The sequence below is a fragment of the Eumetopias jubatus genome, unplaced genomic scaffold (genome assembly GCF_037043125.1).
Source record: "Eumetopias jubatus isolate StellerSeaLion01/CBP00866 unplaced genomic scaffold, mEumJub1_p1.0 scaffold_4, whole genome shotgun sequence".
In the NCBI taxonomy this organism is placed as follows: domain Eukaryota; kingdom Metazoa; phylum Chordata; class Mammalia; order Carnivora; family Otariidae; genus Eumetopias; species Eumetopias jubatus.
The window spans coordinates 45,483,280-45,507,841 of record NW_028274810.1 but is presented as its reverse complement, the minus strand read 5'-3'; the positions used below and the strand labels follow the sequence as shown (position 1 = coordinate 45,507,841).

Below are 24,562 nucleotides of genomic sequence, written 5' to 3'. Positions count from 1 at the left end.
TAGTCGAGACCTACAAAGGAGGAAGAGGGCAATGAGAACAGAAGCCTATAGGAAATGGAAAATGCTGGTTGGAAAACCGCAAGAGGTGGAAAAAAGTCCCGTTAGATCTTGGAAAGCTTTGGAAACCAGAATAGGGAATTTGGATCTGAAATCCCAGGCATTTGTCTCTAAAATAGTGCAGAAATATGATGAAAGTAACTTTTTTGGAAAATTCATCTGAATTTGATATGAAAAGATTTGATAACTTACTCAAAGAATGTTATGTGGTTCCTATAGTGAGACAGGCACTGAATTATCTTCTAGTGTGATTGGGATAGTTGAGCATTGTTTCTTAACGTGTGGGCTGCACATTACATGCTCCAGTTTACCCAGGAATATTTGTTAAAACGAAGATTCTGGGGCCCAATTCTAAAGCTACTGCATCAAAATGTCTGGGATGGAGCCTGGGACTTTGCATTTAACAAGCACCTCAGGTGATTTGTGCCCAGTAAAGGCAGAGAACTAGTAGGCTGAAACGGGAGCCAAAGACACTGAAGTCAGAGCATCCAGCTGGGCTGCTATTGCATTAATCCAGTTGATTACAACACAAAGACTACAATGGTTACCATGGGGATTCAGGAGCAAGGGTAAACTTTGAGAACTACTTCAAAGGAAACAACATTCTAAGGAGGTGAAAGACTGGATTTAGGAGATGGAAAAGAGGAAGTAGCCCAGGAGAGCTGTCATTGCTCCCTTCCAAGAATCAGCTAGTGACCAGAGTACTCCTTAGGCCATTAGGTATCACGGATATTGTTGGCAGTGAGAGAACAAAGCCAAGCACTCTGCAGTAAGGCGAAGGCGCAAAAAAAAAAAGAAAAAAAAGCATGGAAAAAGGGAAAAAGAAAGATAACTACCCAGAGATTAAAAAAAAAAAAAAAAAACTAACCTCGTCTACAAAACTAAGGGAACGGTCAGTGAGAATAAAGTTATTGTGCAAGAAGTTGGCATAGATGCTCTTCTCACCTTAAAGGCGCTTCACCAAATGAAGTGGGATCAGGGGAGGCAGACAGATGGCATAGGAGCTAAGCTCAGGCAGAGAGGCTGAACAAAAATAGAGGGGAGAGGAGTTGGAGTTAAAAGCACGGAAATTTTGAATCCAGGGAGAAAACAGAAAGAAGAGAGGGAATAAGGTTAGGGAGTTTCAAAATAAGAAAGTTACATCATTTGCTGGCAATTCTGAATAGGAAAGAAAACAGAAGATAGGCGGGGCATGTAAGCAATATTTACATTGTTCTGTAGTCGTTTAAGCTGTACGATATTGCCAAATGTAGATATAAAGATCCTGTTATATAGAAATATATTAGAAACTACATTAATATATAAAATATGTAAAGATATATTAGATATAGATAGAGGAAGAGAAAGTACTACCTTTTTTTCCCACGAGGAAAAGTAAATGTTCACCATGAAGGTATGCTTTCGATGTTTTACTGGGATATCAAAAATAAAATTGTTTGAGTATACCTCTATCTTTCCACTAAGTATGGCTTTGAATGAGAGATGCTTATTCTACTATTGCTTTTAAATGTCATATTTATAAGGACATTTAATTCCTGTGCACAAGGAAGAGTACTCACACCAAACAATAGTGACGTGCTAAACTCAAGAGAGCAAACCTTGAAAGCTTACATACTAATAGGTTATTTAGTTTTCAAAATCTTAAGTTAATAACAATTGGCAATAAAGCGTGTTAAAATTCCCTTTGTTCAGGACCCATTGTGTCGATGTGAAGCCCCATTTGTTCTTCTAAAATGATTGAAGCCGAGATCCCCACCTAGTGGATTTAGAGGATTTTACAGGTTTTACAGAAATAGCCTACAACCCCTGGAAATCCTTAATTTTTTCTCTTAGAGAAATAACAGGTTTTAAAAAACTCAATACTTAAGATCTAGGATAATTGTCAACAGAGCAATTGCAAATGGTTGAAATATACCAATATGCATATCAGCTAGACTACAGTTAACAAACAAAGCTCAATTTTTATTTTCATACCATAATTAGGAAAACAGATCAGGCACAAATATGAATATATAATCATCTTTGTAGAAAGCAATATTGTAATACCACTAATTGAGATGTGTATAGTAATTTCCATAAAATAAACATCAAGGGTAAATCTATTCAAGTACTTTTATTCTTATTTAATCTTTCATTTGCTTAAGGCTTTTTTTTTTAATGTTTGCTTTCTTTTCCAGAACTAGGCAAAACTTTTCTTTTCCATTTTTCCATTCCTTAGAGACGCAAACTCAGTTAATTTTGTCAAACCTATCTTGTGGCTCCATCTTTGATTTTTGCATTATACTCAGTCATGTACTTTTATTTCACTGATAACAGAGAGTTACTGAGGAATTTTCCTCCAAAATAATGCATTTGGAATGCCTGCAAAGACTAGGAGGTGTTTGTGTGTCCTTTTGAAGAAAGCTAAAATAGAAAATGATTATTAGTTGAGTTCTGCCTCTAAAGGTGATGGGTCAGCATAATCGGCAGATGGTGGATACAGTGTAGGTTTTGGAGCAGAGTTTACAGCTTCATTTATTCTTCTAGGAATTAGAGGCATCTTATTTTTTGCCTCAAAACTAATGTCTTTTAATTCTGGTAAGGAGGAAAGCACTTGCTGTGTCCCACTGTCCCTGCACCTTCTTTATGTACACTGTTATCTTTATCTGGTTGAGTATTTTGAACTTCGCCTAAATCTTGCATATTACAGTTAACTCGAAGATCTATTTCGCTACGAGAAGGTCTATTTTCAGCTTCAGGGGAACACGTGATACTCAAATCCTTTGCTGTAATAGTAGCCTCAGCAGAGCTTGAATCATACAACATATGTTTTTCACTTTCTCCATTTTCCCAAGTTTGCTGCGTTTCTTTTCTGCTGCCTTTTAAGGTCATCTGTGCAGTCCTAATTAATGGCCTAGAATCTGCCTTGTTTTCATGCGGCATTTTTTAATTTTCTTTCCCTAATATCTGTATCTATAGTGTTCCGGTGCCATCATCTATGGGCAATGCATTTGTGCCGTCAGTTTCTCCTTTGCTGCTATTAGTTAGATTCCAACAGGCTTGAGTACTAAGAGAAGTACTGATTTCTTTGGGAATCTCTGTTCTATTTTGGTATGGTATAGAGTTTGTCTTCATCAACGTTAGGTCGCCGGTGGCTTGTGTCTCAGGGGAAATGAGAGAGGAATCCTCAGTTTCTGACTGAGGAAGTTTTATTCCTACATCATTTCCCTCATCCATGATACAACCTTCCACAGTTTGATGTGGTATTCTCCATTTGGTCATTAACATTTTTTCCTCATTAGCAAGTTGTTCATGACTTGAGTGTTGCTCTACATGTTTTAAAGTTTCATTTTGATTTAAAGTATGCTCCTTATAGGTGTCAGTCTTGTGGACACCTACAATGTGTAGGTGTGTTTGATTCCCCAGGGACAAAGAAAACTTATTTGGCTCAACCAGTCTTTGAGTTGTCCTGCTCCATGTGCTCAGTGGGCTCTGTTGCCTCTTGGTCAGTAGACCCCCTGGAAATGCTGGGTGGTAAAACATCACTTTCTATGTTTTCCCAAATAGCTGGTAAAGACCTATGCACTTCCAATGCAAGGGGAGCTGCACCTACCGTTCCCTCAGTTGCAAATTGAGAGCTTGAATACCTGTGTTCAGCTATGATGGGTGTGGGCAGAGGCAGTGTTGATGAATTGCTATCAGGAATGAGGCCATTAGGGTGAGAGTTGCCTTCCCTGGAGCTCTGGGTGACTACAGGTAAGTCATTAGCACTGAGCAGAAGAGTCTTTTTAGTGTTTTTTTGGTAAAAAAATGGGGTCTGCTTTGGAGCGTGGTTGAGAGGCATACTCTCTGAAGTGAGTTTAACATAGTTGTTACTCTCTGGCTGTTGGGGAAAATCTGCAGAGGACACAAGGTTTATATTGGCTTCTCTCTGAGAAGCCTTAGGTAATTTATTCGGCAGTAACAATGCTTGTTTACATTTCTTTGGGAGATCTGGCAAGGATTTTTCTGGATGGACTTTGACTTTTCTAAAAGGGTGTGCGTTTAATTTTACCCTTGAATTTGGCTTTTTAATTTTCCCTTTGAGGTCAGATTGATAGGTTCTCTTCTTTTTCAGAATCTGTGGATCAGTAGGCCATTTTCTTCCTTTGTTTCCCTCCTGAGGATTGCCACATTTTTTGAGATCCAAGTTGGTCAGGTGGCTACTTTGATTTTTCTGCTGTTTCCAGGGGGTTGATGTTTTAGATGACATCACCAAACTATTTTTTTCTACTAAATCGGGATCACAGAAGCTAACCCTCTTAGGGGAATATGTTTTTTTGATTTTTGTCGATAACCTTGATAACTCCGTGTTGTCCTCACTCATAAGGAATTTTTCTATTGCACTGTTAATTTGGATTTGCTCTTTCTTGGCCTTTGAACGTTCCTGACAATTTGACTTCTTTTCTTCCACGTAATCTTGAAATTGATCACAGGGCACATACTTACAGATAAGAGAATTGTTTGGCTGAAAATAGCTAGGCCCGCTCCATCTTAACAGTCCATGAGGATCATCATATTCTGATCTATGTTTTTGTAAGATCTTTTGTACACAGTGTTCCTTGGGCTCACAAGGCTTGGATGATGAGCCTATAATAAAATGTCTCTGCCTATGAGGTTGTAAGCCATTGTCTTTTTTTTCTATCGGAGGCTGCCATGATTCATTTGTTAAATGTTTTTCAAAACTTTCTCTTGCCAACATTGAAGCGGATGTTGCATATCTTCTACTAAATTTGTCACTGTTGATATCTGCTGAACAAGAAATGCAGAAATTTAGGACTGAGCTGAGTTTTATTACCCCAACCAAACAGTTGCTTAGAAATCTAATGAAAGGTGCAAAAATGATTCCTCTGATTATGGCAATTCTTGAATACTTCCTAATTTTTAACCAAACCCACAAAAGACTTTGGGCAGTTCAGTGTGTTTACAAAGCTACTCTTTATGGCCACATCCTAATCCGTTGTGATGCTGATTTGAAAGTTACAGAATTAGAAATAAAAACATTCATAGTTGTACATCTTTACATTAGTTGTCGGTTGAGTTAGCTTTAAATATGAATAATATCTAATATCTTTAAATATGAATAACAAATTCATATTTAAATATGAATAAATATCTATCTAAAAAAATTGTGATTTTTTTTTTCTGCATTAATTTCCCAGCTGGAACTAAATATTAGGAAGAACATGATACTATATTGGGTAGTGTTTAGGTTTCAAACACAAGATACCCTCAACAACAAAAAAGAAATACCTGTGATACTACCGGCTTTATCAGAGACCATACCTGTTTTATTTCCCATCACTTAATATAGGATTAATTAAATATTTGTTAAATGAATGAGTATTTTGTAATATGGCTCATCTGTATTGCAGGAATCTCTGTGAATTTTAAATGGTACATGTTAATTTGATATTAATGATACCTGTTAAATAATACTAATGACAAAAATAATAGTAACCTTTACCATTAATTAAGCATCTACTAAGAGCCAGGCACTGTGCTAAGTACTGTACCTTCATTATCTCATTTAATATTCATAAGAGATCTGATCCACTGGACAAGTCCTTTTGTCCTATCCCTTTTACAGATGAGGAAAGATGCTTAAAGAGGTGAAATGCTTTCCCCCCCATCACATGTCCACTAATGATATGGGCAGAACTTGACCCAGGTCTCTCTGACACTAAACCCTATCCTCTTAAAGACAATGCATATTAGGTTTAAAATTACATCGTAGCAGTGTTCTTGTCTTCTGAAATTGTTTGTTTTATCCCAAGGAAGAAAGGGGTATTTCTGTCCAGAGATAGAAAGGAAGACGTGAGCTAAGCTTCACACTAGCATCTAACTCTTAAGATTTGCCTTCAACTTTCTGGGGAACCTTGGAGAAGCTGCTTACTCAATAAGTATCAAGAGATAAGACTTAGATAGGAATTTTATATGGGTATAAAATTATTCTGCGGAAAGAATTTTAGCTTTTACCGGATTCTAAGAGAGTTCTGTGACTCAAAGATAAATATTCAGAATTATTGGACTAGATCATCTCTAAATCTCCCCTACTCCTGAAATACTGTGATTCTGTGTTTCCAAGTTTGAAAACATAATCAGAGTGACACTGACTCTTACTGACTTCTGCTCTAAAGCAGATGTGGCCTTGGTTGTTTTGTCCTCCAATACCTGTCCTCTCCATCTCCAGTACAATGCCTGACATGTAGCAGAATTTCAAGTCTTTCTTAAAAGTAAATGTATTGATTTGACAAACAAATGTGTTCTCTGTGTGAAACAACTGACTGGGTTTTAAATGGTTAAGAGACAACATTCCCTTCAGTATAAGAGTTTCCCACAGAAAAGTTAAGGCATTGGACAAAGCTAAACATCTGCCCTAGGTGTGACTCTATTGAAAGGGTAAGTGCTTATTTCTTTCTAAAATAAAACCAGTCTGATCTGGTTTCTATGGCAGATTTTTTTTTTTCTTGACTATTCCTCTCTTGAGTCAAATCATCAGTCCCCAGAAACTAGTAAGAACTGGAGTCTGGGGAATGCAATGGAATAAATTCGTATCCTGCCTTATGCCACACATGAAATAACATACAGTTTCATTATTTTCCAATTGTCCCCAAATCCATCTTAAGGGCCATATCCCCATGGTGAGAATTTCTTGGTGCAGTACCTCCACCATTCACATTCTGAGAGAAAGCTCTGCTTATTGTAAACCAATTCAAATAAATGACAGGAACCTCTTTACAGAGCTGTCAAAGTTTTCACTGCTGAGCCTGAAAGCATCACCTTACTATTCAGGAAGGAAAAGGAAGACATTTAATTCATTGCCTCTGCCTAAATATTGACATTGCCCATGTACAGTGGGTAGATGTCACGGCCAGATTCACTTGGCTCCCAACATGGGACAATGAATTAAGTCCTGACTTTCCCTGGACTGGGAAGTTATCATCCCTGACAGCTCAGCAAGCAAAGTGTGTGTCTTGACATCATTCCTGAAATGAATCACTAGCATTAGAAGGCCCATTCTTCTAACATGTCATGCTCTGAGAAGGTTCCTTACTGCAGAATTGGCATTAGAGCTCAAAGGATGTTGGAATAAAAGCCGATACTCAGCCTCCCATAAATCTTAACAGCATATTGCTATTTAAAAGCCTTCTTTTCTTTAAAAAAAAAAAAAAGAAACTTGTTAGGTGTTGGGTCACAAAATTCACTTTCCAACAGGCATAAGATACTCTTAGCTCCTGAGGGTGGCAGAGTCCTCATTTACACCTTACCCCAAACACACACACACACACTCACATGCACACACACACACACACACACACAGATCTAGTGTCTTTAGAAGAAGGATAGAGTGGTGCTACACAATGATTTTTAGAGCATTCTACTGTTGAGAAAATTAAAGGAGATTATGCCTTTCAGAGGAATTTAAACAGAGTGGGATTTTCTAAAACAAGGCAACTCCCCTATTGTTCTTGTTACATGCTGTGGCAGAATTTGAGGTTGGACTTCCCCAGGCTTATGATTCCTTAACTTTCTAACTCTCTTTGGACAATATCTTGTAAGTAAGCCTGCTTCATTAAAAGCTGCCATATTCCCAGGAGGCACTGAACATCCTGACTGCAGCAATCTGCCACCAAAGCAGAAGAAAGTGCTATCTGCCCCATGGTCTTTACCTTTCAGGTTTCTAAATGATCCGTCAAGGGCTGTGGACTCAGAGGCCAGTGCTGCTTGATGGCTGTTTTCCTGTAAAAGCGGCATTTCCTTTCTGGACCCCACAATGGACATGACCTTTATCTCGTTTTCCTGAGTTAAGTGGCAGTTACAGTATCCCTTAGCGTGGTAATTTCTTGCCTCATGAGCACGCAGGGATTCATCGAAGGTTCTGCAACAAAGGTTTTCTGATGTGTGTTCATTTGCTTTGCCTTGTTGGAGTTTCCAGTTAAATACAACTAAACCTAGGCAAGTGAGACCAACAGCTCCTGTGACAAATAGAGAGACCATTAAAAGATAACATCAAAGGAAGAAACATATAAATCACCAAATGTAAAATCCACAAATATCAAGGTTAATGGTTTAAAGGGCATCAGAATTGCTGGGAAGTCTATCACCATGGAGAAAAATATCAGTCCAGACAGAGGCTATTTAATCAACATTGTTCTGTTTGTTAATTTGGATCTCTCTTTGTAGCTATTAAAAATTATAAGAAAAATACCATCTGGAATGCCTTTGGTAGAAAAAAAGGTTTTTTTGTTCATGGACTGAGATTCATTCAGGATAAAATAATTCTTGCATTAAAATTCTTCTTCTGGGGCACCTGGGTGGCTCAGTTGGTTAAGCGACTGCCTTCGGCTCAGGTCATGATCCTGGAGTCCCGGGATCGAGTCCCACATTGGGCTCCCTGCTCGGCAGGGAGTCTGCTTCTCCCTCTGACCCTCTTCCCTTTCGTGCTCTCTATCTCTCATTCTCTCTCTCTCAAATAAATAAATAAAATTTTTAAAAAAATAAAATAAAATAAAATTCTTCTTCTGCCTATAGGAAACCAAGTTTCCTATTTCTTAATCCCATAGTGAATTAAAGTAGACTACATTTAGTACATACCCTGAAATTTCCATATACCGTAACCTCCTCCTATTGTTGTATTTTTATCATCCCTAAAGATTCACCCCCTACCTCAGAAAAAGTCATTGACTTCCTATTAGCATCAAGGCCAAACTCCTGGGCATCCAAGACTCAGTGCCGTCTGGCCATAACCTTCCTTCTTTGCCTAATTTTTCATTTTTCATTATTAAAACATTATGTTTCAAACTCTTCGATTCATTAGTCTTAAAGTATTTCTAAGCTTTTGTGTATGCCCTTAGTGACTCAGTGACTTGTGCTTTCTCTATCTCTGCTTATTTGAAATTTATTTTTTTTTGAAATTTATCCTTTAAAAACTAAATCAGTACCTCTAAATTTCTTGATACCTTTGCTGTTTTTTCCATCTTGCAAAACTCCCACAAAACAATGACTGACATCTAATCTCAGACTGTCTGGAACTGTCCTTTCATGTTCTATGTACATATAGCTTGTCCTATGAATAAAATTATAGAGGGCAGTGTTTCTGAAACTCACATGCAGAGTCTAACCTGTTTCTACTTCAGTGTTTCCCATCTTGACAAATGGCATGCTCAACCACCTAGATGTTCAAACCAAAGTCTCTTGAGTTATACCCCAACTCCCTCTCTGTCACAGTCATTTCCTTTTCTCTTAGCCCTTATAACAGTATAAAAATATTGTGTTCACTTACCTGCTTGTTTGTTCACTGTCTGTCTTCCCCTGCTAGAATTAAGCACTGAGAGGAAATGGAACTTTTCAGTCTTGTTTGACATTGTATCTCCAGTACCCTCAAGTCTGGCACAGGCACACCAGAAATGTTTACTGAATATTCTTAAATAAACAGAACGGATTCTGTTTATGAGTTCTAATAATGAATGCACTGAGTGGTCCAATCTTACAAATCCCCAAAATGGTGGTGGGGAAGACATGGCATCAGTATCAACTAAGTTAGGAGCCCCGTTTTCTAAGGCCAGCTCTGACCATAAATTGCTGTGTGACCTAGGCAAGTCAGTTCCCCCGGAGAACTCAGTTTCCTGACTCTGGAAATGAGGACAGTGAAAGAGATGATGTCAGCATTTTAGACTTTTTGATTGACTGCACCATGCCTGGTTCCCTCCACTGCAAACAACTTTAATGAAAACGTGATGATATTTTTTGAACTTGAAAGAAAAGAAAGTGTCAGGCATGATTGCTTCATTTTTCTGTTAAAGATGAAGATTACCCAAAGTGAATAGCATTCTCTGGTAAAAAAAAAAAAAATTCAACCTTTGCATAGTTTACCAGATCTTGAGGTCTTATAAGTCCCACTTTAATTTTTTTTTACAATATACTTTTAGTGTTATCACATTTTGAAATAATTTAATCTCTATTAAAGATATATTTTTAAAAAGTTAGTAGCACTTTTGCTAATTATATACTTCCAATGTTTATTTTCAGACTGAATAACAACCAGACAATATAAACACCAAGGTCCATCTGGTTATGTTTTTAAATAAAGAGCAATAAAAAAAAAAGTAGTAGCAAAACTTAGATCAGACATTTTATTGCCTAGTAATTCCAAACAAGACTTGTGGCTTTAAAATATTAAAAACATATGAAAATAATAAAATTTTAGAAACCCTCCATATGTCTTACAGGGAGTAAGAAAACTCAGGATTCAAAGCTTTGTTCTGACACTTCCCTTGGGCAAGTTTTCTAACCTCTCTGAGCCTTATTTTTCCTCCCTTATCAAACAGGGATGATTAATACGACTGGTAATTAAATGAGATAATATATGTGACATTTAACACAGTGTTTCGTCATTGTGGTTTATGGTTATGATTGCTACTGCTGTTGTTTCAGTTCAATATTGCCCTATTAGGTCCTAGAAGACTCAGCTGGCACGGGGGGTGGGGGGGCGGGGGAGAGGAGTCCAAAAAATAAAATCATTAAGAGAATATGTCATATGGCTGATGCAGTTACTAAGCCAAATAATAAAGGAAAGAAAGACCTAAATTTTCTTAAACACATGCATCAGCCATTGAAATGAGAGTAGGCATAATCTGATTATAGGGTAAAATTTCTCCTCTAATTGTGTCTAAATGGCAAGGAACCACTCATTCTCCTGCTGTTGATGCTAGAACTATGTCTGCACCACATTACCACTCAGGTATGGTCACTTTCTATTAGTGCAGAGAGCAAAAAGCAGCAAATGAAGCTTGTAGGCAGGCTGAATGTGCTATTAAGAAGATGGTTGAATTTTCATTGCCATGGGCATTGTTGCTATTTTTAAAAAGTGTTCTAACAATCTTTCTGAGTTGGAAAAACAACAACAGCAAAAAGCAAATTTAATGATAAGTCCTTGTTGGAAATGTTACAGCTTCATGAAATCTTTCTCTTTTCATCAACCAATTCACAGAATATGAGGTTTTTTTTTTTTAAGATTTTATTTATTTATTTGAGAGAGAGAGAATGAGAGATAGAGAGCATGAGATGGAAGAGGGTCAGAGGGAGAAGCAGACTCCCCGCTGAGCAGGGAGCCCGATGTGGGACTCGATCCCGGGACTCCAGGATCATGACCTGACCCGAAGGCACTCGCTTAACCAACTGAGCCACCCAGGCGCCCAGAATATGAGGTTTTAAGATGTTAGCATTTAATGCCAAATAACCACTTATTGGTTTTAAATTCACTGAATATGGTTATTTATAGTCCCTGGAATTGTGAGGATTTAGCTATAGCCAAAGAAGGAAAGGAAATCAGGGGTCAAATTATAGTTCTAAGTCTTTTCCCCACCATCTACAGGTATAGATTATTAACTACATTTTTACTTCCGAAGGAGTAAAATCTTAGTAGAATAAATTATATGGTCAGATTTTTTTAAAGACAAATATTTCCTAAAAACAGCATCTTTAACAATCACTTAATGAGAGGTATATAATGATACTTTCACACATTATAACTTAACATGTGTGTAATCATAGTTATAACTTATCAGAATTTGTCCATGCACAATAAGCTTCCTATTATTTTGACAAAACCTTTGAATCTTCCAGAATTTATACCCATCTCTACACTAATGTAAGTTGTTAGTAAATTTTTTTTCTGAAAATAGATATAGAAAATACCTAGAAGATGCTGAAAATTAGTCTATTGTAATATTTCCAAAATGATGCCCTACAAAACACTAATTTAACGAAATCCTCTGTGAAAAAAGAGTCAATGGTTAAATAAATTTGAGAAACACTCCAATTGTATCTTCCTCTTAAGGATTCATAATGCTCATTAGAAACTGAAAGGCAATGAGAAAAATGCTGCAATTAAAGAAGCCTATTTCACTTTGTTTAATCCAGCATTACCCAAATCTATTTGAACCCCACAACATGTTGTTCACTGTGCATCTGTGTATGTTTTTATTGGAATAGCTATTAATTATTCCGTAGAACTAGCACTTGAGTTCTAGTACTCTAGTACATTTAAAGTAAAACTCCCTGCCCTTATTTGCTTTTGTCTTTTATGGTAAATTATTTCTTAACACATATAATTACTGACATGGTTACACAGTTTTTTAAAATAATTTATCTTTCCGAGAGGATATTAATTCACTTCCAACTGAATTTGATTATTGCCGATGGTAGTTCCATTGTTTAGACCTGATGCTGCTCTCTATCTATTCTGATTAAAAGTGTAACTGTCAGGAGTTAAAAATCTGATGTTCAGGTTTCACGGCAAACCTGCTATAGAATAATTATTTATAGCACATATTCAAAATACATCAGTTCAGTCCTGGATGTCATTTGCAAGCCTCTGGTTTTCTAGCTTTGGGGCACCCCACCCCCCCAACACACACACACACACACACACACACACACACACACACACACACCTCATCACCATGGTTACCCACAAGCCCAAAGGATTTCACCATGCACTGTAAACATAGAAGGAAAACATACATCCAGCTAGATAACTCAAGAAATCTCATGTATATTTGGTCTTTGACTAATGATACTAGGTATCACTTTGTATGATTCATCCAGTGAGAGATAACAATGATGCATAGTCAAGAAATGTTTAAACTACTGTAGAAAAATTAAAGAGTTGAAAATTATCTTCTCCTTAGTCAGTCTGGGGAGGTATGGGCCAAGTTTATGAATGAGTTGATAAACAGAAATCTTACAAGAATTCAAAACTCCCAAATAGGCGGAAAGCAAGGCACAGGGAGATTAAATAACTTGCCCAAGGTCACACAGCAAGTAAGAGGTAGCCAGGATTCAAACCTGGGTAATCTGATTGCAGAGCTCATACATTTAATCACTGTGCTATACAACCACTATAGAGCAGGATGCATGTGATTGCCATAATATCAACTCCTCGTGCACCTGGTTAAGCCCACTGATTCTTACTATACCACAGAGGTGCACACAGAAGTATCTTGAGGAAAGAGACAATGTCTCATCACTTTTTAATCCCAATTTCTAGTGTTTTAATGAATGTCCCAGTACTCCATGGCAAATGGATGATTGATGAAATATAGATAATATTCCTGCATTACAGACAAGAAAACCGAAGTCTAAATGGCAAGGTAACTGACTCAGGATTACAGTGGTTATTACACCAAGACTAGAGTACTTGAATTCTGGTCCAAGACCCTTTCCTCTGTTAGACAGCTTCTCTGCAACAGGAAATTCTTGCAAGCTGGGCCAGGTCAGTCAACATCCTCCCACATCTACTCACAACCTCTCCCTTCCTCAAGCCTTGGAAAATTTCCCCAACCTGCCTGGGAAAAGCATCATTTAGTGTATTTTAGTAACGCGGAGATGAGCTGGGCACACTTCTCCCTGGCATACCTGCAAAGCCAAGGACAGTCAGCAGGGCCACATCCTGCCCTGGGAGGAGGGGACTTCTGTCCTTTAGAACCAGAGTGACGTTGGAAACCTTGGAATCACAGTTGGTCTCAGACAGCTTTAGCACACTCTTTGCAGTGCCCGCAGCTGTGGCCGATGGCTGACACCTTAGGTCCCTGGCATTCCTGAGCATGCGAGCAGAAGACTTAACATAGTTTCTTAAAAACCGGGCAAGGGGATAGAGATCACAAGAGCAGCTCCACTGGTTCTTATCTAAACTCAGAAGGATTAGCTGCTTCAGTGGAGTGAAGACATCTGGCATGTGGGCCAACCTATTTCGAGAAAGGTCCACTTCCTGCAGTTGAGGCAGGGGCTGGAAGGCATCTTTCCCAATGTAGGAAATAAAATTGTTAGATAAATCCAGATGCCTAAGACTGTGCAGCTTCGTGCCTCCAAAAGAACTGCCTGTCAGATTAGTGATCTGATTCCCATCCAGTTGGAGCCGGGTCAGGCCCTTGGTGTTCCGGAACCAGGAGCCTCGCAGGGTGCGCAGAGCATTATTGCTAAGCACCAGCACCTGCAGACCGTGAAGCTTGCTGAAGGTACGATCAGTGAGTGAAGAGCTGGATATTTGGTTGTGCTCCAGCAACAATGTCCGCAACTTTGAGAGGCCGTGCAGGGCATCTTCCCGAACATCCTCGATGCCATTTCTGCTCAAGGAGAGCAAGGCAAGATTAAACAAGAGGGACAGATTTGTGCTCCCTATAGAGGCGAGGTATCCATCGGTGATGATTAAAACCCTCGTGGTCACAGGGGCTGCTGTGGGGAAGAAAAGCACAGACTAGAAGCGAGATACACACAAGTAGGAGGGGGGTACGGTGGACAGCAAAGATACTCCACGCCCTCTGAGCAATCTTACCACCTGGGTAAGAACAAGAAACAAAATGAAAATAATTCCCTGATTTCTCAGTTGAAGGGGAAGCTGGCTTTTTATCAGAATGATGGATTTTTATGTTCTTTGTTTCTATGACATGTTTATTTGAGAAACATAAACCCATCTGTTCCTTTCGATGTCAGAGTTAATTCACTGTTTGGAATGATCACCAGGGATGTTTTTTCTTTGAAGGTGGCTTTTTAGGCATCCCGTGTACTGACCCGCTGCAGCCCTGCCAGCCCGAGACAGGTTCGCCCACGAGCCACGCCTGTGTCTGCGATTCCTAGCCAGTTTTCCACTAGCAGTGCATATTAATGCTGTGAAGTCAGTCATCTTTTCTCTCAAACCTAAAGGTATAAGTTGGGTGGGAGGAGTGAGAAGGAGGGTTGGGTTTCTGCTTTTTAGCTCCAGGCTAAATGTTGGCAACTTGGTAAGGATCTACATTCTCTCCAGATGACCTGAGGATCTGTCAGTGGGGTTCTCATTATAGTCTGGGCCATCTTGGCCTCCTCTCTAATATCCGTTCCCTCCAATGAAGTACATCATGTGATGACAGGTGGTACTCAGGGCTTCCAACTGTTAAATCCCTTCACCATAATCACCTCAGAGCTATCTCTGCTCTGTCATTAGAAATCAAAGCATTTTAACTCAATAAAGATGTATTATAATCAGGAGCTATTGTAACACATCTTTATCATGCTAAAATTGTTTTGACTGCAAATGACAGTGTCATAAAGATGGAAGAGTCCATTGTCCCTGGGAGGTTTACAGGTGATATTAGAACAATCAACCATGAGGGGAGCAAATCACAATCCCTTTAGGAAATCCAGACTATACTGCCGAAACAAAGAGATTTTAAAAATATTAAAAAAAAAGGATTTTCACAGTGCCTTCTTTTGGAAGAATTGCTTCCATCTCTACAGCACAAACAAGCTTAAATCATGGTGTGTGTGTGTGTGGTGTGTGTGTGTGTGTGTGTTTCTGTTTAGTATTTATCGCTGATTATTTGAATTCTATTAGTTCTGGCCGGTTTAGCATTTTGTTTCTCTCAATATTGTTTTTGCTATGGGTTAAGGGAGTTTTATTTTTATGGATCCCTAGTTCTCTAGGGATTTGTCGACTCTGAGGGAGCAGGCTATTGATTCTGTCAATTACTTCTTATCTAGGAATAGACAGAAGCCCACTCACAAGTCATCCATCTACTACTCCGTGTTTATGAAATTTAACTTCGTGAATGTGGCATTCTGTAAATGAGAAGGAAGATACAGAGGTGCTGCAATGTTTCTTACAGACATCAGCTATCTCTGATCAGAAAAAAATGTAGTGACGTTGGGAAATCTATTTGAGAGGGTAGGAGTTTAGTGTTTAAGTATTTTCAATACTAATTGGAAACAGTGTACAACGAACTAGCCTTGAAACTGTCTCTCTCCTGTCAGGGATGATAATAACTACTATCTCTTAATTTTCATAGAGTCATAGGATTTTAGAAATGAAATCATCTTCTTTCACTCCAACTTAACTCAGACTTGTTTCTGAAAATTTTCCATTGGCAGAGCTTATAGCTTGTTTATCTCTTCTTGGATATCAGGATGTAAATCACATTCTCCTCAAATTTGTTAATAAGGTGTCTTATTAAATTGTTGACTTAAGCAAGCAATATGTAATGAATACAGGCAGTGTATCTTGTTAGCATTTCTACAGCTCATTTACCACCAATAAAAAAAGACTAGACTTTCAAAATTAGATGCACTTTGATAATAATCTGTTTTGCTAGTACATCACTTAATCTTACTAATGCTGAACAATTGCAGTTCAGGTTTCTGATTCATTGATATTGTTTCCAGCAAGTGGTAGGGTTCAAAACTGCACAAAGTATGGACAAAAATATAATCAAAGTGATTTACTTTTTTTCTTTTATTAAAAAAAAAGTGTGTGTTTGCATGAAATGGTAGTATTCTTTTGTAATAGCAAAATATCTCAGTCACCTCTGAAGGTCTTAACATAGTTTTGGTTGAAACCACCAGGAACAGGAAAAATAAAATAAAATAATGTTATCAGTCTCTCATCACTGTGAAAGCCTTGCTCTTTGAAAGTTTACCTCTCTCAGGCTGAGCCCAGAGAGCCCTCAGCATGATGAAAGCCATGGCAACGAATTTGCCAGATACACTTAACACTGCTTTTTAGAGCTATTGGTTTTATTACCTACTATATAGGTTAGCTGGTGACAGAGGGTTACATCTCTGGTGCACACCACACATGACGCAGGACAAGCTGCCACCAGCCGTAACACGATGGCAAAGAGCATGAGCCATCCACCTGAAAGGAGACGACAAGGCACATCATGATGTTGGCATTCATTATCCATGATTTCAGTATTTTCAGCTCATGAGGCATTTGGGTGATTTCTGCTATTTAGTGAGCACCTTGGGTTTTCACAAGATTCCAGATAAATAGCTAGAATTCTTAATTTGCATATAATCTAAACCAAACTTCTAAAGCATTTGACCATAAATTTAGAGAGCTCATCCAGAGCACACCCATTAGAATAGTTTATTTAAAAATTAAATTCCTTGGGGAACCTGGGTGGCTCAGTCGTTAAGCGTCTGCCTTCGGCTCGGGTCATGATCCCGGGGTCCTGGGATCGAACCCCGCATTGGGCTCCCTGCTCAGCGGGAGCCTGCCTCTCCCTCTCCCACTCCCCCTGCTTGTGTTCCCTCTCTCGCTGTCTCTCTCTCTCTGTCAAATAAATAAATAAATAATCTTAAAAAATTTAAAATACTCTGTAAAATACGTACAGCTTGTTGAGCTTTTGCACATACATTATCTTATTTAATTCTTTTAATTCTGCAACTCAATTGGAGGCTGAAAGACTGAAATTTGGAATGGTTCATAAACCATTTAAAGTTACATAGCTATTTCATATTTAACCTCACATCTTTTAACTGTCTAGTTTCTTTCTAGTTTGCAGAAGTTAATCTCAGGCACTGCGTCTTACATAAGTACAAACGAATTATTTTTTGCAGATTTAGATGCCATACTTAGAGAGGGAGTCTGGAGGAGCACCAAGATCATAAGCTCTACCTAGCTTTGAATTAAGCTCTGCTATTTACTGAACATAGTATCTTAGGTAAATTATTTATTTTTTCTTATTTTTTTACCTTTTCATGTTTAAAATGGAAATAGTAACAGATGCCTACATTATAGAGTATATTGTAAAAAGTAAATGGAATGCTCTAAGTGTTTAATAAATGTTAAATTTCACCATTAATTTTATGCTTTTTCAGCCCTCCAATGAAATGTTAACATCATTTGGATATAATATTCCAAAAAGCCCATTTATTTATATTTTTCCCCAATATATTTTATTTTTTGTTTGTTTGTTTGTTTCCCTGATTGATTTAGGGGGAAAAACACTTGAAGCACATTATAATAAAAATACTCTACTTATATAATAACATAGTTTGAGAATTAAATAAAATGTAAATAAAACATAGAATCATGAATTCTGTCATTCATTCAACAGTCTGTACTGAATGCCTTCTGTAGGCCAAACACTGCTAAGGGCACTGGGGATAAGATAGTGACAACGATAAATCCCTGACCTCATGGGCAATGAGTAAATATCTATTAAGTCATCTGGTAATAAGCGCTATGAAATAAATAAAGCAAGAAAGAGAGCAGATAGCACTAGTTTGGGGGTTCTAAATATAGTGAACAAGGAAAACCTCTCTGATAGAGTAACATTTGAGCAAAGACCTGGAGAAGGGCAAGGTACTGGTCAGTCCAGGCGGAGAGAATGGCCAGACACAGCAGGAAGGGAGAGTCAGGCAAGAGCGAGGGCAGGCTCTGCGTGCCTTACAGATGAATGGAAGGGTTTTGCTTTGTATCCAAATCAGATGAGCCTAATCGGGGCTTTTATGAGTGGCCTTACTTAATCTGTAGTACATTTTAAAATGATTATTTTAGGGGCACCTGGGTGGCTCAGTCGGTGAAGCATCTGCCTTCTGCTTAGGTCATGATCCCAGTGTCCTGGGCTGGAGCCCTGTATCATTTGTCTCCCTGTTCAGCAAGGAGTCTGGTTCTCCTTCTCCCTCTGCGGTTCCCCCTGCTTGTGAGCTCTCTCACTCTCTCTCTCTGTCAAATAAATAAAATCTTATAAGTAAACAACAAACAAACAAACAAAATGAGTAATTCTGGCTACTGTGTTGGTTACTATAGTTATGTAATATAGTTTGAAATCAGGGAGCACTATATCTCCAGATTTATCCTTTTTCAAGATTGCTTTGGCTACTTGAAGTCTTTGTGGTTTCATACAAATATTAGGATTCTTTGTTCTATTTTTGTAGAAATATGCCTTTGGAATTTTGGTATGGTTTGCACTGAATCTGTAGATTGCTTTAGATAGTATGGACATTTTAACAATATGAACTCTTCCAATCCATGAGCATGGAAAATCTTTCCATTTTATCTGTGTGTTTTTTTCAATTTCTTTCATCAACATCTTATGGTTTTCAATGTACAGATCTTTCACCTCCTTAGTCAAATTTATTCCTAGGTAATTTGTTCTTTTTGATGTAATTATAAATGACACTGTTTTCTTAATTTCTCTTTCTGATAGTCCATTATTAGTGTACAGAAATGTAACAGTTTTTTGTATATTTGGTTTTGTATCCTGCAACTTCACTGGATTTGTTTATTAGTTCTAACGGTTTTTTGGTGGAGTCTCAAGGGTTTTCCATATATAATATCATGCCATCTGCAAATAGTTTTGCTTCTTCCTTTCTAATTTGGGTGCTTTTTATTTATTTTTCTTGCCTAATTACTCTAGTTAGGACTTCCAATACTATGTTGAATAAAAGTCACAAGAGAGGGCATTCTTGTCTTATTCCTGAACTTAGAGGAAAAGCATTGAGCTTTTCACCATTGAATATGATGTTAGCTACAGGTTGGCTACCATTTTGGGAATACTTTTGATAGGCAAAGAACAGAAGCAGCATAAGTACTTACAAGGCAATTATAATAATACAAGAAAGAGATGATTGTGGTTTAGATGAAAAAGAGAGATAGATCATGGATAATTTTTTCATTATCATGATGCAATTTAATATAACAAATTTGAGCTCAAACAAGCTATCCTGTGCAATGGAACATGCTAGGTATACAGAAGTATATAAACCATTGCTTACTCTCAAAACACTTTCTAGATAGTGGCATAAACATGTAAATGCCTAGTTATAACACAAGGAAGAATGAAGTAAATCTAAAGAAAGGAACAAAATTATTCTGTGGAATCACTTGAACACTTTAAGAAGGATGTATCTTGTGAATTGAGCCTTGAAGAGGGCAGAGGATTTCTACAGGCAGAGAATAAGAGTTAAATAATTCCAGTCTGAGAAAATAGTAAGAAAAATGCCCTGCATCAGGCAAAAGATCTAATCTCAGTTCACTTCCTTAAACCTACCTGAGCTGCTTAGAGTCTATTCCATGCATATGTGGTCCAGAGGCCAGCCAAAGATTTAAACAGAATTTGTATGCAGATTCTGGGGCTCCCTTTCTTAGACTCTTTTTTTTTCCAGAATCTCCCCTCATTTTCTAGTGCTTATGCATGATAAACAGGATTCTAGAATGACCCCAAGATCCCTGTCCCCTGGTATACGTACCAAGGATAATCCTCTCCCCTTGATTATGAGAAGAACCTACAAATATGATTAAATATTACTCCTATAATTATGTTTCCTCATATGGCAAAAGGAAAATTTTCCTGGGTAGGCCTGATCTAATCAGATGGGCTCTTTAAAAGCGGAGGATATTTCTCCAGTTGGTCACAGAGGAAGGAAGAGAAACATGTCCTTGCTGCCCAGGAAGAAAGCAAATGGCCATGTTGTGAGCTACTTATAGGAACCATGTGGCAAGAAACTGTGAGCATTCTCCAGAAGCTGAGAGTCATCCCTAAACAACTATTGGCAAGAAAACAGGAGCCTGAGTCAGACAACCACAAGGAAATGAATTATTCCAATAACCAGTGAGCTTGGAAGAGGCCTTGAACCTCAGATGAGAATCACAGTACTAGCTGACACTTCGATTTTAGTCTGGTAAGACCCTGAGCAAAGGACCCAGTTAATTTTCACTCAACTCCTACCCATAGAACCTATGAGATAATAAAAGGGTGCTGTTTTAAACCACTAAATTTGTGATAATTTGTTACAAAACCATAGCTAATATACTGATTTCTCTGAATTTTGCCCTCTGTTCTGTAAGCAAGCAAACCTGTAGGCTTTCATAAGAATTTTAGTTGTTCTGTAAGATGTAGACGAAGCCTACCCTTAGGGTAAATTCTGTAAAAAAAATAAAATAAAAAGATGGAAAACTGACTCCACGCCCTTCCTTTCTTCCAAGTGACTCCCCTCCAGAAGCTCCTGGATTTTGTTCCCTCTTTACTGCCTTTAGGTAGCTGTCTTTTACATTTTGCCCAGAGCTTATAGTTGTCTGGGGGAATGTTGATCCACTATAAATTCTACCTGTTCGTTCAGATTCTGGATACCTTCTGAAGGAGAATGAATATGATTTGCTGGTGGATTAAAAGCAAGAGTATGACAAAGAGAGAAGTCAGAGATTATTCTTTGGTTTTTGGCCTCTGTAAGTGAAAGGATGGAGTTGCCATTTACTGAAGCAGGGAAGACTATAAATATAAGAATTTGCATATGTGAGTTTAGAGTTTAAGGGAGTATACTGGGCTAGATATAGATATTGGGAGTTGTTTTTTAAAGCCATGAGACAGAATTAAACCCTCAACAAATTAACTCTAAAGAGAGATGAGAAGAGACCCAAAGCTTGAGTCCTGGTACAGTCCAGGATTTTTTAAGATGAAAAGGAAAAGTGAAACTAATAGAGGAGACTGAGAAAGAACAACTTGAGAAGTAGTGACCTCAAATCCAATTAAAGAATGTTTCAGGCACAAAGGAATGATTATTTGCATTTAATGCAGTGCCAAGTAAGAAGAGCTTTGAGATGTAACCTTTGAATTTAGCAGTGAGGAGGTAAGCCTTTGTATCCTTGACAAGAGCAGGCATAGCAGAGTGTCACAGAAGAAAGTCTGGTTGGGGTGGAGGATACATGGAAGGAGGAAAGTAAGAGACTGCAAATTTAAGCAGTTCTTTGGAGCGATTTTGGTGACTAGAGAAAATGGAGCAGTACCTTGAGGAAGAAGTGGAGTCAAGAGTTTTATTTTGTTGCTTATTTCTTTTTAAGATGGAGGAATTTATAGTACGGTTGACGGGATTAAACAATAGAAAGGGAAGATTGGTGATGCAAAGAAGTAGAAAGGAGAATTATTGTTAGAGCAATGCCCTTCAGTAGATTAGCAGGGTTAAGGGTTAGTACCCAGTGAAAGAAGTGACCTCAGATAGAAAGGCAAAATTCATCCATAGAAATGCGAGTGAGGGCAAATTATGTGGATTTAGACATTGGTGGGTGGTCAATGTAGTAGTGGAAATTAGACATTTGAGGAAAGAGGAGAAGGAACAAAATAGGTATCTGGAGTGTGAGAGAGTGAGTGAGCCAAAAATGTGTAACAGGCTCTCTAGGCAGTACTGAGGGTCCACCTCAGGTTAGAGGGACATGATTTTGAAGTAAGACCAGTCAGAATGGATTTAATCAAGATTGGGATTTTTTTTCTAATGGTATACAAAATGCATGATAAGACAAGGGAGCTGAGGCTGTATGGAAAAGAGTGATTATGATTGCCAATGAAATCTAAGCTAAGTAAGGGAGGAAACAAGGTGAGTAAATGACAGTGAAAAGATAGTAAGATGAACAAGCAAACCATTAAGAGATTCTTAACTATAGAGGACAAACTGAGGGTTGATGGAGGCAGGTGGGTGAGGGATGAGCTAAATGGGTGGTGGACATTAAGGAGGGCACTTGTGACGAGCACTGGGTGTTATATGTAAGTGATGAATCACTAAATCCTACTCCTGAAACCAATATTACACTCTATGTTAACTAAATAGAATTTAAATAAAAACTTGAAACCAAAAAAAAAAAAAGAAAGAAAAGATGGTAAGATGAACAAAAAAATAAGGGAGATAGATTAGATGATAGGTAGGTAAGTAGATAGATGCAGACATGTGTATGTACGTAGAACAATATTAGCATAAACATGGTTTTTAAGGCAGAGTGATAGATACATGGAGGTTTATTAAATTGTTCTCTAATACTTTAGGGTATATTTGAAAACGTTCACAACAGAAAGTTGGTTTTTTTAAAGTGGCAAGATGGTTTGTGTGGTTAAAGATTGTTGGAGTCAGGGTTCCAGAAGAAGTAAACTAGAGAGACAGAGAAGATTGAGCCGAGATAGTGATCTGATGGAAACTGACAGGATGGAAACAGAGAAGGGTTGCGGACCTTGTTAGTAACAGGATCTAAGATAGGACCCAGGAGGTAAGTGACTCCCAGGAAGGTGGAGTGTAAGTAAGGTTAAGGCAGAAGAGGAAACAAAGGAACCTAGAGATCAGGCCATTTTAATGATTACTAGCATGGATAATAAAAGCACTTAGTAGTGTTAGCATGACGGGGAGCCAAACACTAAAGCCTTCAAAGAATGAGGGACAGTGACTGGTATAATAGCTTCATAAACTGGTGGTTTTTAGAGGAGAAGCCATTTGGAAGTTGCAATGACAATAAAGAGGACCCAGAGCTCCACTCACCCCATCACCACCCCCACGGACCTAGAGGTACCAGGAATACGCAAGAAAAAACAGCTTTCACTTGAGAGGGCTCTGGGGGAAGCAGTGTCCTCAGGGGAGGGTTAGATATTAAGGGAGAAATTGTTCTACTAAGAATCTAAATTAGTTGGTTACTGCACCTGAATGTTAAATTGGGCTATCCACCTCCTGGCAGTAAAAGTTTCATAAAGGAGAAATGATAGGTTATATAGTCCCTAGGATCTGACAAAAGGAGGCATATAAATTCTTCCAAAGAGAACAACATTTTCTAAAATCCCCAGCATTTTTTTCCATAGATCCATAATCATTCTTATATCCCGAGCAACTAGAACAAAGTTTGGAATATAATCAGAACACAATAAATGTTTGTTTAACTAAACTCATCTGACACAGAAGTTCATAATGAGCAGTATCTTTAATGGCAGCTTTTGAATATAAAAAGCTTATCTTAACCCCTAAAATAGGGCATAGTCATGAGGCTTCTATTGATCTTAGCTTTGAATCTGAGATGGCATTTTCAAAATGAAGCTAATTATAAAATTTGCTTTAGCAGTTCTTTTCCTACAGACACATTGTGCAGTATATTATAAGGCACTGAGATAGTTAACAGTTCCTAGTATTCACTTATTTCTTTTCATTTTGAAGAGGAAAACCTGCCATTTAAAAGCATGCAAAGCTAATTAAAGCTTTTCCACTATTTCATTATCTGAATGTAGTTGCAAATTCTGACTTAAAATTCTTATCAGGAGACTCAACATCCCTCCCTGAACAGCAAATGAACATTCAATTAACACTTCAATACAAGTGTATTTTAAATAAAAATATACTTTATTGTTAATCTCATCCTTTACAAATGCAAATACCCAATTTTAAAATCCAAAGAGAGTTACCTCCCTTTTATTCTTTGGGGGAAAAAGTCTTTTCTTTATTTACAGGGAAGACCCGAATTTTCTGAAGTTGTTACCAAGTTAGAAGAGTGTCTCTGCAACATTGAGGTAAGAACTTTAGCTTCTGAAATATGTCCATAAAAAAATCTTGAATATCCAAGGGTGATGGGGAATAGGTAAGGGGTTGCTTGTAGAAAGTAGGTATGAAGGTCTATAACTTCATTCATGTATTTACCATGTTCATTAAGTTTCTAGGGTGGACTGACTGAATCTATAGGGACAAAGGCAATTTCAGCATGAATTTGGGCCTTCCAACAAATAATCAGTCAGGCAAATGGGCACAGGCAAGCCCAGCTTGAAAAAATTAATATCTAAAAATTTGAAAATACAGCAAATATGTTAGAAGGTAATTATTTAAATCAACTTTTTTCTATACAAAATTTCCTATATACAGTGAAATGTAAGTTAAAATATTAAGCCACTGTCTATGCTCAATAAGAAAGGGAAATTACCACTAAAATTAG

The 24,562-nt window shown here is 37.9% G+C and overlaps 2 protein-coding genes across 2 annotated transcripts in view; one reads left to right on the top strand and one right to left on the bottom strand.

The window, feature by feature from the left end:
• Positions 1–24,562, top strand: part of TNNI3K (TNNI3 interacting kinase) — a 314,577-nt gene that overhangs the window by 239,975 nt on the left and 50,040 nt on the right. Inside the window, exon 22 of the mRNA XM_028102541.2 lies at positions 24,087–24,146. Within this exon, the coding sequence (XP_027958342.1) occupies positions 24,087–24,146 (60 nt within the window). The remainder of the gene's footprint in view (positions 1–24,086; positions 24,147–24,562) is intronic.
• Positions 2,480–16,793, bottom strand: LRRC53 (leucine rich repeat containing 53). The gene is given in 6 exon segments (XM_028102432.2): positions 2,480–2,661; positions 2,664–3,486; positions 3,488–4,827; positions 7,527–8,054; positions 13,498–14,313; positions 16,631–16,793. Coding segments are annotated over 6 exon segments (3,852 nt in total).